Source organism: Leopardus geoffroyi, chromosome B2, assembly GCF_018350155.1.
Source record: "Leopardus geoffroyi isolate Oge1 chromosome B2, O.geoffroyi_Oge1_pat1.0, whole genome shotgun sequence".
Classification (NCBI taxonomy): domain Eukaryota; kingdom Metazoa; phylum Chordata; class Mammalia; order Carnivora; family Felidae; genus Leopardus; species Leopardus geoffroyi.
The window spans coordinates 31,716,548-31,739,168 of record NC_059332.1 but is presented as its reverse complement, the minus strand read 5'-3'; the positions used below and the strand labels follow the sequence as shown (position 1 = coordinate 31,739,168).

The following is a 22,621-nucleotide window of genomic DNA, read 5'->3' as shown; positions in this document are numbered from 1 at the left end:
TTTCAATACAGGCTAGAAAAGAACATTTTTTAAGCAGTGCACACTTAAGGCACCTGGGTGGCTCAGTTGGTTGAGAGCCAGACTTCAGCTCAGGTCATGATCTCACAGTTCGTGGGTTCCAGCCCCATGTTGGATTCTGTGCTGACATCTTGCAGTCTTTGGAGCCTGCATCAGATTCTGTATCACCTTCCCTCTGCCTCTCCCCCACTCACAGTCTGTCTCTGTCTCTCAAAAATATAAATAAATATAAAAAAATTTTTAAACAGTGCACACTTTGCCCAGTTTTTTGCTCAGTGTTTCAGCCTTTGCATTTTCCACCTTGCAATGTGAGCTACTGGCTTTGGACCCAGGATGTTGCCTCCCCAGTGATGGCAGATATCATCATACTTGTCATTGTATTGGTCCTGATTGCTTCCATCAGCTGAACCAGAGCTCCTTTGTCTCCCAACTTAACCTGTGTGAAGGCAACAGTGGTGCAGGTCTTCCTGTGGACCTGATGCCCCAGCCTGGCCTTCTCCTTGAAGAACAGTAGTGCAGCAGGGAACCCAAACTTTATGACACAGGGCATGCAGGAAGTCAACCAGCTTTATGGGATCCACATCACGTGCAATCACTACCAGCAGAGCCTTCTTGTTTTTCCACCAAGGTGGTGACACTATTAAGCCCACCGCAAGGGACAGGCAGCCTCTCAGTGGGGACATCCCCTTTGCCAGCAGCTTTCTTCTCAGCCTGGGTCAAGAATCTCTGCTTCTTCACTTTCTTTGTCTCTGGTCTGTATTTGTGGGCCAGCTTCAGCAGTGGAGTGGTTGTTTGGTCGTCCAAAGTCTGGGTGAGCTGGTTAATCATGGGAGGCACTTGTAGGCCTTTATGGAGAATATGCCTTTGCTGCTGCAGCTGGATGTAGTGGGGCCATTCGACACAATGAATGAGATCCTTTTTAGGCTGCATTTCCTGTCTGATGACAAAATTCTTGGGCCTTGTCTTGTCCACCTTCTTGGCCTCTGCTTCTTCACGACAGCCTCCTTAGCCTCTTTTCCTGTAACAGCTTGGATAGCTGGAGGAGAGACCTGAACTTTTTTCCTTAATACAAACATTGATAGCATAAATTGCACTTGTGTTTAGTTTTTCTTTTGTTTTGAGACATATTTTGGTGTTCTGTTTGATTTCTCATTTGGCGAGTTGCTTGTGCAGTAGTGCGTTGTTTAATATTTACAAATAAATACTGAGTGTTTACATTGTAAATTTTCCAGGTTTGTTTTATTGTTGATCTGTAGTTTTGTACTGTTGTGGTTGGAAAATGTACTGGGTACGGTTTCAAACAAACAAACAAACAAGCCCCCCAAATGTTAACAGTGCTGAGTTTGAAAACACTGGTTTATACTGGTTGCTTCTAAAAATTCTAGACTCACAATTCATGTACTGACTCACCTTGCAACTCAAGTCTTTGAGTTTTAGTTTGTGTAAATACAAAAATAAGAAACTAGAAAGTTGTATAAATTCACCAATTTCTTGTTGAGCCCGTTCATCAATGTAAGCCAGGAACTTTAGTTTTTATTTTTTCCCTTATGCAATGTTTTTCAATATTTCATGATATCTTGATTATCAGCATCTCTGATAATTTTCAACAACTTGTTTTTCTTTATGAGTCATAAATTGTGACTGCCATAGGACATTTTCAGGAAAATGTATCAAACTTTCTCCATAATTCTATATTCTATTCTATTGATAATATCAGATGCTCTCTTTTGTATGTCTCACTTTTAACACAGAGGTATTTTCCCTAGTTCTAAGTTTTTCTTGTTAATTATACTTGAATAAAATTTTTCCCTTAGTTCTATTAAACATAAAACAAAAATATCAGGGCACCTGGGTGGCTCAGTTGGTTGGTTAAGCAGTCCTACTCTTGGTTCAGCTCAGTTCATGATCTCACTGTTCATGGGTTCGAACCCCACAATGGCTTCTGCACTGACAAAGCAGAGCCTGTTTGGGATTCTCTCTCTCCCTCCGTCTCTGCCTCTCCCCCTCTTTGTGCTGTCTCTTTCCAAATAAATAAATAAACTTAAAAAAATCAAAATATATACATATATGTGTGTGTATATGTGTGTATGTATGTATATCACATGTATGTACTGTACAGATATATACACACAAGTATTACATATATCTTTCTATATATTACATACATATTGAAACTACAGAAGCATATGGCACTGAGTGACCAATAAGAGCTCTGACTTGTTTGACCTGTTACCACACCAGTTTAGATTTGCCAAATAGGTTCCACATCAAAATTTTTAAAAAGATCTGGTTTTCTGAGGGTTCTGGATTTGGAAATGTAGGCAAAGGACCGAGGAACTGTATTTCAATCATAGTTTTAATCTCCTTAACAGTCTTCAGGCATATCCCATTGAATTGAGTATAAAAGTCAAATGCTACCACCGTCCACAGGCTTTTAGTGCCACCTCCATGTGATCTCTCTAGTCGAAACTTCCCTCTCCTTCCTCTCACTGTGTGTGCCTCAACAAACTCTTTCCTCTGGTTTCATGAGGAAGTTCACCAATTCTTTCAAGCTTTTGCACAGCTACATTACCTTGACCTCAAATGTGACTCTCTCCCCGCCCCACCCCCCACACCCTCTAGCTCACATCTACTTACTCCTTCCTGTCACATTCTAAATATCACTCTTGAGACCACCTCTCTGGCACCCTAAGGTAACTCAGATCATCCAATTATCTTCTGCTCTAGAACTGGACACTTGTCTCGTGATGTTTCTCACCCCCATGTAAAGTCTTACCTGGTTGGGTTTTGTCCATCACTTTCCCTAAATTTTAAACTCTCCTAGTGGAGGGGATGCGTTTGTTTCCCCTCTCTGGATTCTCAGGTGTGGGCAGGGCCTGAGACAGCTCAGCCCAGGCCAAGTGCTGGTTTGGAAGGGCGGAGGGGGTAAGCAGGTGGGACATGTTTCAGGCCCAGGTAAAGGGCTGTGGCAGGAGAGGAGGGAGGTAGGTGTCTGTCAGGAGATAGTGTCCAGGAGGAGGCAGTGAGGGGCAAATGCCTGGTGCAGTCAGGCTGGGAGGTCAGCCTCTGAGCCCAGAACCCAGTGACCCCGACAGGCTCCCAGGAGAGGGGTCACCTTCCCCCACTCCCTGCCCACAGAGGAGAGAAGAGCCGTGGGTGCAGGTGGTTTTGGGGTGCGGGTGGAGCTCCTGAGGCATATCTCCATCAGTGTCTTCCAGGAGACCACAGGATGACCAGATCGCCCCTGTCCCCACAAGCACATTACATGTAGCAATTTAAGGCCTAGTGTCATTACTCCAGTGGGAGGAGAAGGTGTGGCTCCTGGTCAGATACATCTCTAACCAGGAAAAGAATGTGCACTTCGACAGCGATGTGGGGGAGTACAGAGCAGGAGAGGTGGTGACAGAGCAGGGGAGGCTTGACACTGAGCACTGGACCCAGCACAAGGACCTCGTGGATAGGTCGCAGGCCACAGTGGACAGTCTCTGCAGACACAACTAAGGGGTTGTTGAGAGCTTCACTGTGTAGAGCGAGGTGAATGCGGCAAGGCTGGTAGGGGTGGGGTGTGTGTGGGCATGTGTGTGTTTGTGCGTGTGTGGGATGGGCGAGAGAGATGGAGACAGAGTGAGAGACAGAGAGAAAGACAGAGACTGAGACTCTGTCCAGGACTAGCATGCAAGGTCTTGATCCAGTACAAGTCAGGAGGGGCCCTATGAGAGCTTGCTTCCAGGAAAAGTGTGGTGTGTCCATGTGTGATGTGGGGAGAGTGTGGTGTGATCGTGCGTGACTGTGGGGATTGTGTGGTTGTGCCCGTGTGTGACTGTGAGCATGTGGTCACCCTCTCTTCCTGCCCCTCACCCTTCTTAATTCTGAATCCCCTCAAAGAACTGTGCCTATGTCTGTGTGTGTGTGTGTGTGTGACCTTTGAGAGAGAAACAATGTCAGACTATTTTTTGACAGGTTGGGGTGACATCTGAGGCCCCTCTGATCTATCTGAGACTTTAATGTCTCAGCTTGTTGCTTTTTTCTTGGTGTATGTATTCTTATGTTCTTGAAATAATGATAAGGTTATTTAAGGAGTTGCACATGATTTCTTTCCATAGTTATAACAATTCACCTCACATCTCCGTTTTCAGATCTTTTTTGAATGTTGACAGAGTCAGTTGAAAATTTATGTTTTTTATTTATAATTCATATTCCTTTGATTTCTAAGGTTCTTGAACTTTTTTCCACATATTTATTGACTAATTGTTGTTCCAGCTTCGAAATAATATACTTTCCATTATCTCTGTGGCCTGGTGTTTTTCTCAGTGATTTTAGATGTTCTCTATGCATAAGATTTTTATTCCTTTGCTGATATTTGATTCAGCATTTTCTCTAGTTTCTACTTTATGTGTTGATTCTGCTTATTACTTATGCTAGGAATGTAAACATTTTTCTTTAATGAAATATGCTACAAATGGTTAGCAATGACTTCTCATGAATCTTATATCTACCATTTTATGGTATGATAAAAAAGTTTGCCCCATATTTCTCCTTTGATAAGAACAGTAAGTGTATTTATTGAGACCGTAGTGTCAAGATTGTCTCAGGCAATATGGATACCTATTAATGAGCCTCAGAACCTGCCCTGAACTCAAATCTCAGCTTAAAAAGAAAGAAAATAAGAGGGGGCACCTGGGTGGTTCAGTCCGTTGAATGTCATACTCTCAGTTTCAGCTCAGGTCAAGATCTCACGGTTTGTGGGTGTGAGCCCTGCAACGAATTCTGTGCGGGTCCTGCTTGGGATTCTCTCTCTCTCTCTCTCTCTCTCTCTGCCCCTTCCCTAATTCTTTTCTTTCTCTCAAAATAAATGAATAACTATCCAAAATTTTTAATAATAAAAAAATAAATAAAAGGCAAAGCACAATAAAATGATAATGATTCCAATGAGACATATTTTAGTTCCGCAAGAAGGATTCATCAGTTGAGTGCAGTAACGAGAACTTTTTAAAATAAGTTTCCTTTGCTCCTTTCCCTTTCTTTCAGGACTCGTGTTGTGGTTAGGACTCAGCTCATAGAGCTAGAGAATTACCTCGGTCTTTCCTGTTTCCCCATGTAGAACCACTTCTACTTGGACAATGGACAAAATAGAGCAGTGAATCAGTGATATAGAGGATAAAATTATGGAAAATAATGAAGCAGAAAAAGAAATAAAATGCAAAAGATCATAATACAAGACTTAGAGAACTCAATGAGTTATTCAACAGAATAATATTCCTACCAAAGCAATCCCAGAAGATGAAGAGAGAGAAAAAGGTGAAGAAGGTTTATGTGAGCAAGTTATAGCTTAAAACTTTCCTAACCTGGGGAAGTACACAGACATCAAAATCCAAGGAGCACAGAGAACTTTCATTAAACTCAACAAAAGCCAACCATCAGTAAAGCATATCATGGTCAAATTCACAAAATACAGACAAGGAAAGAATCTTGAAAGCAGCATGGGAAGAAAGTCCCTATCCTACAAGGGAAGAAAGATCAGGTTCACAGCAGATCTGTCCACAGAGACTTGGCAGGCCAGAAGGGAGTGGCAGGATATATTCAACTTGCTGTATTGGAAAAATACACAACCAAGATTCTTTACCAGCAAGGCTGTTATTCAAAATAGAAGGAGAGATAAAGAGTTTCCCAGACAAACCAAAACTAAAGGGGTTCATGACCACTAAACCAGCTTTGCAACAAATTTTAAGGGGCACTCTTTGGAGAAAAAGCGAAACAAAACAAAATGACCAAAAGCAACAAAGACTAGAAAGGACCAGAGAACAATATCAAAGACACCTACTATAGGCAACATGATGGCACTTAATTAATATCTTTCAATAATCACTCTCAAAGTAAATGGACTAAATGCTCTAATCAAAAGATATAGGATATTAGAATGGACAAAAAAACAAAAACAAAAAACAAGACCCAACGATATGCTGCCTATAAGAGACTCATTTTAGACCTAAAGACAACTGCAGATTGAAAGTGAGGGGATGGAGAACCATCTATCATGCTAATGGATGTCAAAAGAAAACCAGAGTAGCCATACTTATATCAGACAATTTATATTTTAAAACTCAGACTGTAACAAGAGATGAAGAAGGGCATTATATCATAATTAAGGGATCTATCCAAAAAGATCTAATAATTATAAATATTTATGCCCCTAACTTGAGAACACCCAAATACTTAAATCAATGAATCATAAACATGAAACTCATTCATAAAAATACCATAATAGTAGGAACTTTAACACCCCATTTACACAATGGACAGAAAATCTAAGCAGAAAATCAACAGTGAACCAATGGCTTTCAGTGACATACTAGGCTGCATGGACTCAACAGATAGACTCAGAACATGTCATCCTAAGCAGCACATTTTCTCGAGTTCACATGGAACAATCTCCAGAATGGATCACATACTGGTCACAAATCAGCCCCCAACAAGTACAAAAAGATTGAGACCACAACACTATGCATATTTTCAGGCCAAAAGGCTCTGAGAAATGAAATTAGCCACCAGAAAAAAATGGAAAGACCATGAATACTTGGAGATTAAAGAACATCTACTTCTGGAGGAACTAGAGTTACTACTACACGGTAACTAATCAGTTTATATAAAATGCTGTCACTCTTTGACAAGAGTAGTTGCATTGTTATACACAACCATGGTAAGAATAGTTTCAACACAATGGACAGTATTCTATTCAGAAAGTGAATGTGAGGTGGTGTGTGATGTAATGGCTAGGCTTCTGGAGACTGGACTCACATATAACTTGGCTCCATATGGAGTGCACCATTTACTGGCCGTGTGTCCTTGCCAAAGTTGTTTAACATACACCCATCATTTTATTCTCTGCATCTGAAAGGATACAAAGGGTACTCAAATCACTGAGATGATGTGAGAGTTAAATATAAATATGGTGTATAAAAAGCCCTTGTATAATTCTGAGTACAAAATAAAATGTTCAAAATTTGCTCAGTAAACACTAGTCACATTTATTGCAACATGGTGAGTTCTCTGGCACTAGTCCATAAACATGGGCTGCTTATCAGACTATGGAAAATTGTGAATTATTGCAGAACTTTAGATAGATAGTTGTCCTTTAAAATCCTATTGATTCTGAGATATTATACTTCTGTTAATACAATGCATAATAATTATATAAAAGTAGAAACATATGCTTAAAACTATATGGTTACATCAAAGGATGTTATTCATAGTATTTCCATTGTGTTTTCTTTCCTGGATGCTCTGTAATGTATTCATGAGCACCAGCTTCTTATATGTCTCCTTAGCATAAAGCAAGAGAAGGTACATAATAAAGGGACATAACCCCAATAAAATGAGGAGATCAGAGTGGGATCCAAAGCTATGGACTGAACACATTTTCACATAAAATATTAATTATTCTGAGGCAGAGCTTTTATGCTAAAGGCTGACTTTGAGTCCTTTATCAATGTCTCAGCCCCCTGCATACTTTGATTTGGACAGTTGGTGTTATCACTTTTTTAGCTTAAGTGCTATACAAAGGATTTTCCAAGACCCTCCATTCCACATAGATCATGTTCTCTAAGCCCCTTTCTCTGCATATTTTGGAGGTGCCTCAAACTCAATGACAGCATCAGCAGACAAACTTGAAAAACCCTTGTACTCCGGGTAAGTTAATGACTAAATTCCAATGACTCTTAGTTTATCAGAGATCTCCCTACCTATAAAGAGATACAGACAATACTCTCCAATTAACAGCTAGAATTCTGTCATATCATCAGTTACCAGGGGATGCTGCTCCTTGCTTGAGCAGTCCAGAGAATCATACCACTTTCCAAGTACCAGAAAGTCTGCAGTTCTAGAAAGCCTTCATTTCAAGGTTAATTTCCCCAAACCTACACTATGTGATGGTGCAAAAAGGTCCAGATGTTTTGATTAACAATCATCTTCCCTCCACTCGCTCAGCTCCTAAAACACACACACAAACCATCGTCAAAACTATTCTGTCTTCACGGGAGAGGCATGAATACTCCTAAAGACTCAAACTTTTGTGCACATCACTGCTCAGCAAAGAGCTAGCTTACAATAGGGGCCCAGTCAAATGTTTCACATATATTGGATCAAACCTTTTAAGTACTAAATTAAAATTATCCTTCCAATGAAGGAAATCAGAGTTTCAGAAGAGGCTCTTGATACTGAATCTCTGACCAGCAACTGATGATGCAGTACATCTGCGATGCGGATTGGTTGTCAAACCTAGATTACCCAATCCAGGAGCAGAGAAACAAATTCCTTGGTTGGTATTATTTAGGAGGGAGCTAAAGGAGGATCTTAGTTCTCACTGACTGAGACTTGCCTGTTCCCCTGGCCCCTCTCCTCTCTGTTCTCCAGCATGGTGTGCCTGTGTTTCCTGGGAGGCTCCTGGATGACAGCTCTGATGTTGATATTGATGATGCTGAGCCCTCCCCTGGCTTGGGCCAGGGACACCCCACGTAAGTGCACTCCTGGGTGGTGAGCTATTATGGAGTGGGGGGAAAGAAAGAAATTAGTTTTGCCACTGTGTCCATGCCATGTGCCTTAGAAAATTGTGACATTTTCTTTAATGATGGCCCACCTTTATCATATAGATCCCCAATTCTATCCAAAACAAAAGGAGGCCGAATGCTTGCCCTCTCTATAAGAGCTGTGTAAGGGGCCTCCACATATAGAGGCCATTTCTTCTCAACTCTTCCCCAGTCAAACTCTCCAGGTTTGAGTTTTATTCCCTCAGGGTCTTGAGAAAATTCAGAAATAATGATTTCAAATTAATTCCCATCAAGCGGTTCCCTTTATAATGTTGAGTTATGCTAGAAAATAAGAAAGTTTCTCAGAAAATTAGGCAGAGAGTCAAAAGGAATTAGAAAGGTGTCTCCTAAAAGACCCTGTGTTAGGTCTTCACAGGATTAGTTATGTTGGTGCCTCTCTGTAGTATGCGAGGCTGTATCAAGGGTTCTCTCCCGTTATCTCCTTTCCTTTCTCCTGTACCTCAAAGTTTACAAGGCCTTTATCCCTGGACTGAAGGTTCTCTGACCAAAGTTGGGGCTAGTTTTACCTCTATTTCTCACCCTGGAGGTACAGCAGAGATCCTTAGTACTTGAAATGACATTTTAGATGAGAAGCACGTATGGGATGTTCTTTGGAGTCTTAAAGAACTTAAGATATCTTCTGAGAACATGGCACAAGTTAATTTTTCATTATGAATCTATGTTGAACCTTTCTATGGTGTCCGTTTCTCCTGCATCTTTCTGTTCTGTGGCCTGAGCCCACAGGAAGGGATTCAACTAGTATAGGATAAATTATATGCAATTATGGCTTTGTAACCCAAAAATAGGCAACATCAGGAATTTCATATGGTTCCAACTATCTACCCTGAGCAGAGTACAGAGAGCGTGAAGGTGTTTACATTTCATAGGACTGAAAGCCAATATGCAAGTCAAGGGAATATATTGGCTCACTGAGGTGATGTCCCCAGATGGCATAGGTTTATTCCTCATGTTTTCTGTTTTTCCTTAATAGCCATGTTGGGTTGCCTCCACTTCCAGTTCCTATTCTTTCCCGAGCCATGTTGTCACCATTACTGTGAGTCCCCCGTGTATGCAGAGACCTCAGCACTATCACAGATCTACAGGATGAGCTGAAACTTAATGAGATTTTTCTTTTTTCTTAAAATCACCTTTTCCTTACCTGTGATATTTTTTCCAACAGTAGAGGGAGAAGGAGGTAGTTTGTGTGAATTTCTCACAGGAAGTGGAGGAGATATAATGTATCATCAGAGCAAAAGAATGTTGGACCTGAGCCCCTTCTTGCTTTCCAGGATCCTCACAATGACTGATTCTCGGAGCCCTGTGTTTATCCATTGTATCAGAGACATTTGTCTGAGCAGCTATGATGTACTAGGCTCTGTTCTGGGTTCAGTGAATTCTATTTGAATAGGCTAAAGATCATTACCATCATGGATTTTATGTAATGACAGAGGAGAAAGCCCAATAAACATTTAATAATAACAACAAAAATTCTGACAACAATAAGTATGCTGAAAAAAAAATACTCCTAGTTGTGAAACAGAGAGAATTGGATGCACCTGACTTCAGTTCAAGTGTGTAGGGAGCTCTCCCTGAGGAAGAGACATTGAGTTGAGATATGACTGGTGACAGAAGCCAGGCAAGTGAAGGATGTACAGGACAAGTGTTGTAGGGGGAGAAAATAGGATAAAGGTCAAGTGCGGGAAGATGTTTGGTGAGTGTAAGGGACAGAAGGAAGGCTGGAGAAGCTGGAGTGTAGGGAGCGAGTTGGGGAGTGCTCCCAGTCACCACTACCATGTTTCCATCACTCAGGGTGATAAGTATTTTTGGATCAGCACCTTTGACATATTTGTTTGTTTATGATTATAGGTATACCTTTAGGCAGAGAATATCTTTTAAAGTTATTATTTAACATCCATATGGTTAGCATACAGCATAATGTTAGTTTCAGATGTACAGCGTAGTGATTCCACACTTCTATACGCTACCTGGTGCTCATCTCAAGTGTCCACCTTATTCCTTGGACTTATTTGGATAAACTTTTACATACATTGAAGTGTCATATAATATTTTCTCATTCATCACATGACAGTTTTCATGTCTTCAACTGGTAGTTCATTTGCAAACTCGGATGTAGCCCAAAGTCTTGCTAGGCAGTTTTTCAGTTTGGTTTATTAAACATTAGCTTTGCCATAACACTAGCCATTAACTTATTTCAGAAGATGTGGATTCGTAGGCCTCTGTAAACTGCATCAAGAACAGAGTTTAAAAGTTTTTTATACTGGATCTTCATGGGATAAGGAAATTCCTTGTTTAAAGATTGCAACATAGATGTCATACTTGGTGGTGGGGCAGGGGGAGTATTATAAGCCAAAGCTTTAATTTTTATAAGAATTTGAGGAGTACAGTATGTGGAACAATTATACAGGGACAATTAACTTCCAGGTTTCTCCCAGTCCAGCTTGCATCTCATGAACGAAGCCCATTGATACAAAGTGGTTTTGAACCAAATAAAATATGTATCTGGTTATCCATATTATCTTTTTTGAAAACTAATGCACAAGTAAAATATTTGTCCCTTTCAGGCATCCTGGATTTTGGCTTTTTCCAGTGTCTGCCCACTTTGATTTGGGTAAGCCTGAAGCATTAGCACACCCAAGAGCAATCATCTTTTGGTTGGAATTCATAGTAACTTTTGATACACTCTTGTTAGGCAGTATGAATCTTTTTTTTTTTTTTTCAGAATCTGGTCTCAGTGAAGAGCCATTTTTCCAGAAAAATAAATTTGTTCAGTATCAAAGGTTTTTTTTTTTTTTTTTTTTTTACCAGATATAATATTGGCAAATTTTTCAATGTAATTCTCAGCTGACATAGAATTAACATTGGCTTTTTTACCACAGATTTTTCAAGAGGTGTAACAGTGGTTCTCATATGGGGACTTCAGGGAACATTTGGCAATGTCTGGAGCCATTTTTGGTAGTCACTTGGGGCTTTTTTCTGACATTTGCTAGGTAGAGGCTAATGATGCTAGTAGATAATCTACAACATACAGAACAGCCTTCCTACAAAAAATATCTCTTCCAAAATCTCAAGAGTACTGATGTTGGAAACACTGGTTTATACCGTGCTGCTTCTAAAACCTCTAGACTTACCCTATATACACACTCACCTTCCAATTCAGGTCTTTGTGGTGTAGTTTAGCTTATTTTATTACAAAAAATAATAAGATCAACAGTTCATAGATTGAACACTTTCTTGCTGAGTCCACTCAGTCAATGCAAGCTCGAGATCTTCATCTTTTATTCTTTGTCTTATGCAATGTTTTATAAGATTTCATGATTTGTTGATCATCAGCATCTCTGTTAACTTTCAACAGCTTGCCTTATGAGTCATCAATTGTGACTCTCACAAGTATTTTTCTGTAAAATGTATCAAACTTGTGCAGTAATGCTACATTTGTTCTGTTGATAATGTCAAAAGCTCCTTTTATTTGTCTCATTTTTAAAGGCACAGGTATTTTTAAACTATTTTAAAATGTTCATGTCAAATCCAGTCGAATAAAAATTTTTTCTTTGTTCAATTAAACAGAAAATAAAACATCAAAATATATACATACATGTATGTATATGTGTGTATATATATGTATGTATATGCATGTATGTACATATATTATGATGTGTGTGTGTTTATATATTGAAACTCCAGAAGCACATGTGACTGACTGACCAATAAGAGGTCTGACATGTTTGACCCTTTACCTCATCAGGTTAGATTTGGCAAAAGAGTTTGGCATCAAAACTTGTAAAAAGATCTGGTTTCCTAGGTTTCTGGAGTTTGGAAATTCCAGGTAAGGACTTGAGGAACTGGAGTGCAGTCATGGTTTTAATGTCCTTAAAACTCTTCAGTAGTTTCCCATTACGTGAAGTATGAAGTCAAAATCCCAACATCACCTGTAAGGCTTTTACTGCCAGCTCCCCATGATTTGTCCAGTCTAACCTTTTGCCTTCCTTTGTGCCATTGTGCTTCAGTGAACTCCCTTTTTCCATTTTGTTGAGGAAGTTCATCAATTCTTTCAAGATTTTGCACATTGTATTACCTTTCCCTGAATTATCAAACACACGCACGCCCACTAGTTCACATCTAGTTACTCTTTCCTGTCACATCCTAAACATCCCTCTTGAGACCACCTGTCTGGCGCCCTAAGGAAACTCAGATCACCCAGTTATCCTCTGCTCTAGAACTGCAGGCTTGTCTTGTGACATTTCTCCCCCCAGGTAAATAAAGTCCTGCCTGGCTGGGTTTTGTCCATCACTTTTCATTAATTTTACCCCAGAGTGGAGGGGATGTGGGGGTGTTTCCCTTCTCTGGGTTCGCAGGGGCGGCAGGGGCCTGAGCCAGCTCAGCCTAGACCAAGTGTTGGGTGGGGGTGGGGGAGGGGGACGCAGGTGGGACGTGTGTGAGGCCAGGAAAGGGCTGTGGGAGGCGAGGAGAGAGGTGGGTGTCCATCGGGAGGAGGCGTCCAGGAGGAGGCGGTGAGGGGCAAATCCTCAGGCTGGGAGGTCCTCCTCTGAGCCCGGAACCCAGTGACCCTGAGTGGCTCCCAGGAGAGGGATCACCTCCCCGCCTCCCTCCGCCCCCGCCGGCAGAGGAGAGAAGAGCCTTGGGTGCTGGTAGTTTGGGGTTGCTGGTGGAGCCCCGAGGGGGTGGCGGCGTCAGTGTCTTCCAGGAGCCCGCGAGTGACCGGGTCCCTCTGTCCCCACAGCACATTTCTTGTTCCTGGGGAAGGCCGAGTGTCATTATCCCAACGGGACGGAGCGGGTGCGATTCCTGGACAGATACTTCTATAACGGGGAGGAGTATGTGCGCTTCGACAGCGAAGTGGGGGAGTTCCGGGCGGTGGCGGAGCTGGGGCGGCCTGACGCCAAGTACTGGAACGGGCTGAAGGACTTCATGGAGCGGAAGCGCGCCGAGGTGGACACGGTCTGCAGACACAACTACGGTGTTTTTGACAGCTTCACGGTGCAGCGGCGAGGTGAGCGGGGCAGGGGGGCTGGGGGCGGCCGGGGCTGCGCGTGTGCGACTGTGAGACAGAGACTGGGTCCCAGTGAGCCTACAGGGTGTTGAGCAAGAGCACGTCACGGGGATCCCTGCGAGAGTGCGACGTCGGGGAGTGTGTGCTGTGTCTGTGGGGTGGGGACAGTGTGGTGTGTCCTTGTGTGGCTGTGGGGACAGTGTGGGAGGGGTGCCCTGTGAAGTGAGGGGGACAGAGAATGAGTGTGTGGGAAGGGGGGGCAGTGCGTGTGGAGAGAGTGGGTTTGGGGGAGGCAACAGGAGGGGACATCGGACATCCTTGGTGGCCCCTGAGGCAGAGGTGAGGGGGGCTCAGGAACTCCAGCTGGAGGGCACACTGGGCAGGCGGTTGGAGACCTGGGGACGGAAGTGGAGGGTGTCCTGGTTGGGGTGAAGGTGTAGGGGGGGGGAGGGGAGGGTTAAGAGATTGGGAAGATGTGAGGAGGCCTGTCACTTTCTGTCCCTGAAACTCACCCTTCTTTTTCTGAAGCCCCTGAAATACGTGTGCCTGTGTCTGTATGTGCTACCACTGCAGTCAGAAAAATGGCCAGACAAATCGTTGAAGATTTGGGGGACTTCTGAGGTCCCTCTGACATTTCTATTTTTTTTAATGTTAATTTTTGAGAAGGAGATCCAGTAAGACAGAGTGGGAATGGGGGAAGAGCAGAGGGTGAGATAGAAAAAGTGCAAGCAGGGGAGGAGCAAAGAGAGAGAGGGAGATACAGAATCCCAAGGAGGCTCCAGGTTCTGAGCTGTCGCCCAGAGCCTGCCCCGGGCCTCGAACCCAGAAACTGTCAGATCATGACCTGAGCCAAGTGGGACCCTTAACTGACTGAGCCACCCAGGCTCCCCAAACCCTCCTGATATTTCTGAGGCTTCTTTTAGGTCTCAACTTCCCGCTCTTTGTTCTCTTAGACTATGTATTCTTACATTCTTGAAATGATTGTGAAACCAGGTATCTTAATTATAATTTTGTTACTAAATGTATTGATGTTACTGTTTTTATAATGATGAAAGTATTTAAGGAGTTGCATATTATTTTTTTATATAGTTGTAGCAATTCACCTCACGTTCCCCTTTGTTAGATCTTTTTTTCCCAATATTGCCAAATACTCGGTTGTAAATTTATATCTTTTTAATTTTTAATTTATATTCCTTTGATTTCTAAAGTTCTTGAACATTTTTTTCATATATCTATTGGCTAATTGTTGTTACCCATGTAAAAATTACCTACTATTATATCGGGGAATCTGGTATTTTTCTCAGTAATTTTAGGCCTTCTCTATGCCATAAGATTATTAATGCTTTGTTGATAGTTGATTCAGCATTTTCTCTAGTCTGTGGCTTATATTTGCTTCTGCTTATTACTTTTCATGCTAGGACTTAACTGTGCCTTGAACTCAAATGTCAGCTTTCAAAGGGAGGCAATTATAAAATGATAACAATTCCAATAATAATAATTTTTTATACTGCAAAGAAGGATGATCACCTGAGTGCAATTATGAGAACTTTTTAAAATCAATGAGTTTCCTCATTCCTTTCCCGATCTTTCAGGACTCACACTGTTCTTGAAATTAAACAAATAGGCTAGAGTATCACCTCTGTCTTTCCTGCTTCCCAGGGGAGAACAATTTCTGGGGTGTTCTTGGGTGTAATTGTAACATTCTCAGGATTTATAGTCTATTTCCCCATCAACCTCAAGCTGTTCTCCAATTTACCCAGACTGCTTTAAATCATATTTTCTCTCTAATTAAACAAGATAATAAGTAGTTAAAACATACTGAAGGCTAAAATCCAATTATCACTTTACATACTTTAGGTGCATTAATGCTCACAGAACCTTAAGAGGTAAGTGTTACTATCCCCCTTGATAGAGGAGAAAGCTGGGGTGCGGAGGAATGTAATATTCTTCTAGGATCAATCAGTAAGGAGCAGAGCCTATATTTGAGCTCAGTCAGCCTGCTCCAGAAATCATGCTTTTAATTGAGACCCTATATCCCTTGCAAAATGTGTAAACACTTCAATTCCGCAAGGAACAACTACCTCACACTATGAAAAACAAACCCCACAAATTTCCTCAACATCTCTCAAACTTAATGGACCCGTACTGTCAGGATTGAATTCAAGACTCATGAGACTGGCTGGTACTGGGCCACGTGGCCAGCTTTGAGGGAGGCCTGCACGAGATGCAGCCTGGGACCAGAGACCGGAGGCAGGAGGGCAGCCAGCCAGGGAGACTCACTCTGTCGTCCTCACTTAGTCCCGCTACCACTTGTCTTCTAGTTGAGCCGACAGTGACCGTGTTTCCCGCGAAGACGCAGCCCCTGCAGCACCACAACCTCCTGGTCTGCTCCGTGAATGGTTTCTATCCAGGCCACATTGAGGTCAAGTGGTTCCGGAACGGCCAGGAGGAGGAGACTGGGGTCGTGTCCACAGGCCTGATCCGTAATGGAGACTGGACCTTCCAGACCCTGGTGATGCTGGAAACAGTTCCTCAGAGTGGAGAGGTCTACACCTGCCACGTGGAGCATCCAAGTCGCACGAGTCCTATCACCGTGGAGTGGAGTGAGAAGCTTTCTGATCCCATAAGTTCCTCACCCAGCAGGGAGGGGACTTTGCTTTGCCTTTTGTGCTTCTGGCACATCCTCTATTGTATAGGGACCTTCCGGGCAGGAGGGGAATACAATCTTGGCTCTGCCTTTTATTAGCTCTGTCACCCTGCACAAGTTACTTGAACTTCAAGGAGCTCCTCATCCATAGATATTGAAGTAGTGGATTTGTCAAAGCTGTGATATTTAAAAAGTTCAATACCTAAACCTTGTATCTATGAAATGGGATTTAAATTTTTCCCCACAGAAATTGCCACTTACTCTATTTCTTCCAGGGCAGGCTTCATTCCTCCTTCTCGAAGTTCTCAATCCAGAGTCTCCAGCAGGGGAGTTGGATTTGGGGTAAAAATCACTAAAGCTGCTTCTTCTCTCAGGGGCTCAGTCTGAATCTGCACAGAGCAAGATGCTGAGTGGAATCGGGGGCTTTGTTCTGGGCCTGCTCTTCCTGGTGGTGGGGCTGTTCATCTACTTCCGGAATCAGAAAGGTAAGGCACCTGTTGGTAGCTGGGCCTCCCTATAGACCTTGTGGGAGAGAAACACAGCTTTGATCGCATAAACTCTCTGTAGACCAGTGGCCTTGTAGAAAGCCTTTCCTGCCCCATGTGACCTCAGATTTCCTAGATATCCAGAAAGCAAGGGTCCATGGTTACTGTGCTTCAGCATAAGAGATTATGGGTTGTAGAGACAAGAAAGAGGTTAACAAGACAGATATCTTGGGTTAGGGTCCTGGGCCAAATCAGGAAGAGCTATGAAAGCTAATGAAGCCACAATAGATTTGTGTGACAGAAACTTCACAGGTCACATCTCTCCCTTTCTTTTTTTTTTTTTCAACGTTTATTTATTTTTGGGACAGATAGAGACAGAGCATGAACGGGGGAGGGGCAGAGAGAGGGAGACACAGAATCGGAAATAGGCTCCAGGCTCTGAGCCATCAGCCCAGAGCCCGACGCGGGGCTCGAACTCACGGACCGCCAGATCGTGACCTGGCTGAAGTCGGACGCTTAACCGACTGTGCCACCCAGGCGCCCCACTTCTCTCCCTTTCTGATCCCACTGGCATCGTGCGATGTGGGTTGTGGTGTTAGGTGGGTCTGTGGTTGGGACCTTGTATGTGGGGACAGATTTACCTGTGTCTCTGTTAACTATATGTTGTCCCTTTTCTTTCCCAGGACACTCTGGACTTCAGCCAACAGGTAATGCTCTTTGACCCTCCTTAGAGATAGAGTTGATTATCCTGGAACAGATGGTGGAGACGAAAAGACAGAAACAATGTCAAAGACTTTGGATCTGACTTCTGCTCAGGCAGTTAACTGAAGCTTCTTCTCTCCACTTACTAAAAGGCCTGCACTGCAAATAGCTTTAGATCAAGGATACATAAGAAAGAATATGTTCTTCTTCTTACTGTGGTGCTTTAACACGAGGCCCTGGGAGAGGGGAGAGGAAGCTGCTTGTGGAGGTGGGTCTGGGAACAACACTCTGCTCTGTCTTCTGCAGGACTCCTGAGCTGAAGTGGAGATGCTGACACTCCAGGAAGAACCTTCTTTTCAGGCTTCTTCACACAGTGAAAATGTTTCCTGTTTGGCTCGTATTCTTCCACAAACACAGTGCTTCTCAGGATTTGGTGTGCCCTGGGTTCAGTGACCGTGCAGAACCTGTCCTCCCTGATGGCTCCCTCCACCCTGTCCTTGACCGGGAAGCCCCAGTACTGACTGCAGTTCCTTATCTTCATTCTCTCCCAGCTCCCTGTGTATTCAGCCCCTTAATGCCTCCTTTACATTGGAACTCACCTCTGTTCACGTGTCTTTATCAGCTTTTCTCAAATAAACATGGAGTGACAATCATCCATTGCATATAGTTTCAAGGAAAAGAAGTAGCAAAAAAAAGGGAGGATTGCAACAAATTACAATATTGGTTTTTATTTATGTTACAGAATTTGGGTCAGATGTGGATCTGGAAGGTATCTTTGTATCATGTCCTTTTATGCTTGGTCTTTTTCCATTCTGTAATTAGGCGTGTTTTCTGGAGCTAGGAAATGGAGCGTCATGGCCCATATGATGCTGGTGTCCTACACCTGTGTGTTCTCAAAGACAAAGCAGAAGTCCCTTTGCACAAAAGAGGGGACAAAAAATATCAGAAATCCACTAACTTATAATGATATGACACACCCAAATTTTTGTACTCACTTTGTTTCCTTACCCAGATTTTTTATTTTACTTTTCATATTTTTATTTCATTTTATTTTTAAGTAGGCTCCACGGCCAATGTGGAGCTCAAACTCATGACCCTGAGATCAGGAGTCGAATGCTCCACTGACTGAGACAGCCAGGTGCCCCTTTCCTTGATTTTTCATAGTAAAGTCTCTAAGCCTGTGGAAACCCCATTCATTAGCCTGACGGTGGGCTGTATCTACACTTCCATCACTTTCTGTGTCTCAGATAAACATCAGTGGCATGCTGACACTTTGGCTTAAGACACATGCTTCCCCATCCTTCCCCTTAGATCATCAGGACAAAGCCACAACTCTAGTGGGAAGAGGTATGTCTGAGACCTCCAGATTGTAAGCAAATGTATTGTCTGTATGGGAACATCCTGTATGGATCTCATCTTAGAAATCCAAGGCAATGCTGGGAAACAAAGAAGGAAATTATGAATACTCTGATGTGCATAAGAACAGTGAAATACTATGTAGGTAGAAGAAAAAAAATAACCCTTGCTTACAATAATCTCCACTTCTGTACAGGTAAGGAGATTTTGTACAACACACAACATTTTGTGTAATAGGATCGAGGAAGAGAATAGGAATACATAGCTATATCAGTTCAATTTATCTGCATCCATCTATCATTATCTCTTTCTCCATCATCTATTAAGTCTATTTACTTTTTTATATATGACAATGAAAGGACTTTTAAAAAATGGTTGCCTCTTGGGCACAATGAGGGAATAGATTGAAGGGAATAGGAATGAAAGCTGAACTTTTCTGAAAGTGTCTTATTTGATAGTTTTTTAATTTCAAAAATTTCTTTTAGAGAGAGCGAGCCTATAGTGAGGACCAGGGGATCAGAGAGAGAGAGAGAGAGAGAGAGAGAGAATCTTAAGCAGGCTCACGTGAAGCCTGATGCAGGGTTCAAACTCATGAACCATGAGTACATGACCCAGGTCGAAATCGAGAGACGGAGGCTTAACCGACTGAGCCACCCAGGCACCCCTCTTATTTAATAGTGAGGAATTGGCAATATTTTATGTAATAAAACTTTACACAATACATACAAATGAACCTAATTTAATGAAAGAAATGTGGCAGAGAGTATATGATGGGAACAAACTAGACTAGGAAACCAAATATTTGTGTCTCTTGCATAAAACAATGTGGAGTCATAATTATAAATCAATATACAGTTAAATTTCATAGGCTTCAGTAATATAAAAGAGTTAGAAAGGTTTCAGAGAAATGCAACGAAATTGTTTAAGTAGATGATGAGTTCTGTTATCATATTCTGCCTGAAGAGTCAGTGTCAAATGTAAATTAAACCTAAAGAGCAGACAACAGATTCAGAAGTTTATTTCAAGGTAATAGACACTCAGACACAATTTCTCCACGATCAGAGACAGCTATAAATTTCAAGCCAACCTAAAGTTTATGTATATTTCAGTCATATATTTCACTATTTGTGTGAAACAGGTTATCATCGCCTGGGAAGTTAATAACTAACAGTAACGTATGCAATATTTATATGGTTGGGATAAGTTCTGTTGATCCCAGGGTTGCAACTTTACTTTTGTTTTGTTCCCTAAGATGAAGAAGTGAATTGTCTCATTTTATCTGAGACCTATGGTGTGACATTATAATATAGAATTAAAATGTATGGCAGGAGTATTTCAGTGGAGATGCTTTGTGTTGCTAATGGAAAAACCCAATCTAATTGACCTTATTTTTCTTTAACTACTTGTCTCACAGAGCAGATAGACCCAAGGTACTTCATCTCCAGACTGGTCAATTCATCAGGCCAGTGGTGTCACCAGTGATTCTGGGACTTTGTGCCTCATCTCCTTATCGCACACCACTTGTCAGTGTTCCTGAAATGGTAGTAGGATGCCTGCAGCAGCTTTACGCTTCATTGTATCTCATAATTTCCAAAGGCAAGAAAAGGGAACTGCTCTTGTATGCTTTCATAAGGGTGATCTATACCTTTTTCAGGTGTCCCCAGTAGACCTACTTCCCACATGTTGAGAGGACCACAGGATTACGGTGATACGCTCAGACAAATCATGCTTCATCCTTTTTGGGGATGGGCTTGCCTCACCTGATGCGTTGGAAAGATGGGAGCAAATAATTTTCTTTGGAAAGGAAAAAATATTAGATGGGATAGATGAGAACAATTTCAGGCAAGGAAACTATAGTATCTGGTACTCTCAGAATGTTACTATTTTTTTAAAAAAAGATTTTTTAATGTTTATTTATTTTTGAGACAAAGAGACAGAGTGTAAGTAGGAGGGGGTCAGAGAGAGAGGGAGACACAGAATTGGAAGCAGGTTCCAGGCTTGGAACTGTCACAACAGAGCCCCGAAGAGGGGCTCAAACTCAGGAGTGGTGAGATCATGACCTGAGCTGAAGTCAGATGCTTAACCAACTGAGCCTCCCAGGCAACCCTAGAGTGTTGGTATTTTAACTTATCTCCTCATAAAGGATGATACATTGTTGAGTACACAAACATCAGTTTGTGATTTTTTTTTAACAGGGAGTATTAAATGGCAGCTATAAACCCAATTACAATTAAAAACAGCAACTGAGGAAGAGGATTATTTGTTTGCTCTTAGAAATTAACATGCCGAGACTTAATTTTGTAAAGAGAAATATATCTTCCAGAAAATTTTCAAAGATAATGGAGAAGGGATGCTAGTGTCCCTTCGCTTCTCCATTGCATCCTCGGCTATAAATGTGTGCCTGTGATATGAACAGAAATACTGTGTGGTGCTGTGCCTGGTAAAGCTTTACCATAAAAGGCCAGGCTGTAGAAGGCCGTGTCTTCGTTTACTTTGTTTTGAGGAGCATGCCATGAAGGTCATGCCTTAGTTTCCTTGAAGGCCGTGCCGTTTTTAACCCATGGAAAACACTAGAAATGGTTTACAGGGGGAATTACCCAATTCTGTAATTTAAGTAGTTACTAGAGGACATTGACAGAAAAGAGTAAACATAGAAATCCATCATGATCTAAGCGACATTCCGACACGTATTGTCTTTACATCCAACTTTCGTAGGAAATGGTCCCCGGTTGGGTTTTACTTCAATCAGGTACTGGTTTTGGCAGGCTTCTAGTGGAGGTCTTGTGGCCAGAAGTGGCTAGACCAGGGATGTGGAGGGGATCACATTAGACCAATAAGGAGGAACCTCAACAGGAGTCATAAGATTGGGAGCTGTGCTAGTTTCTTAGGTGGCTGTCCCACGCCCAAGAAAGACAACGTTGTATAAAGACAGGAATAAAGAGAGGGCATCAAGTTTCTGGGTTAATACCATTCTGGCCAGGGTACTAACTTCCAGCTGAAAGGCAGGCTTTCTCCTCTCTGGAGAGTAGCCATGGGCTAGAGGATTATAGACTGAGAAATCGACATGAAAGTGTTCCACTAAGAGCCCAGTCCTTGAAAAGCCCCTGAAATGAGACTAAAGGAAGAAAAGAGAAAGTTCTCACCAAGTTTGAACCAAGGCTCGGAGTACAGATGAAAAGACTCAGAAAGCCTCACATAAGAGCGCCAATATGATGGGGTTCTTGAGCAAATGGCAAGAGGGAATTCTTGAGACATCTTTGGTGCAAAAGTGTGATTTTATTAAAGCACAGCGACAGGACTTGTGGACAAAAAGAGCTGCACTGAGGTTGTGAGGAGTGACTGATGATATGTTTTTAAGTTAGTGCGGGCCAGGGATAGTGTAAGTCTCTAACGAATTTGGAAGCAAGGCTTTCAGGACCTTGAGGGCCTAGCTGCTGTGAAGATAAGTTTACTTTTAGGTAAACAAAAAACATCAAGCGAGTAAGGCAGCCCTGAGTTCCTGGAGCAAGGTCACACTTTGCATGTTTCAGATGTCTATCGGTGGGCAGCCATCTGTAAGGAGATTTCATTTAAGCAAAATTTCTCTGGCCTTTGTTTCCCTCATCACTATCAACAGTAAACAAATTGTAGAAAGAGCTCAAATGTCCATCAACTGATGAATGGATAAAGGAAAAGTGGCATATATGCATATATATAATGGAATATTACTCAGCAATAAAAATGAAAGAAATCCTGCCATTTGCAATAACGTGGATGGACCTAGAATGTATCACGCTAAGGGAAATAAGTCAGTCAGAGAAAG

General features: G+C 42.2%; 1 protein-coding gene across 2 annotated transcripts in view; it reads left to right on the top strand.

Annotated features, from left to right (window-relative positions):
• LOC123608204 (DLA class II histocompatibility antigen, DR-1 beta chain) overlaps nt 1–18,116 on the top strand; it is an 84,069-nt gene extending 65,953 nt beyond the window's left edge. The window contains exons 1-6 of one of the 2 annotated variants that reach the window (XM_045497841.1): nt 8,351–8,528; nt 13,360–13,629; nt 15,951–16,232; nt 16,651–16,761; nt 17,445–17,468; nt 17,770–18,116. In XM_045497841.1, coding sequence (XP_045353797.1) covers nt 8,429–8,528; nt 13,360–13,629; nt 15,951–16,232; nt 16,651–16,761; nt 17,445–17,468; nt 17,770–17,783 — 801 coding nt within the window. In that variant the 5' untranslated portion in view covers nt 8,351–8,428 and the 3' untranslated portion in view covers nt 17,784–18,116. Of the gene's footprint in view, nt 1–8,350; nt 8,529–13,359; nt 13,630–15,950; nt 16,233–16,650; nt 16,762–17,444; nt 17,469–17,769 lie in introns of those variants that run through there. The other variant, XM_045497842.1, reaches the window with a different exon arrangement.
• The last annotated feature ends 4,505 nt before the right edge of the window (nt 18,117–22,621 follow it).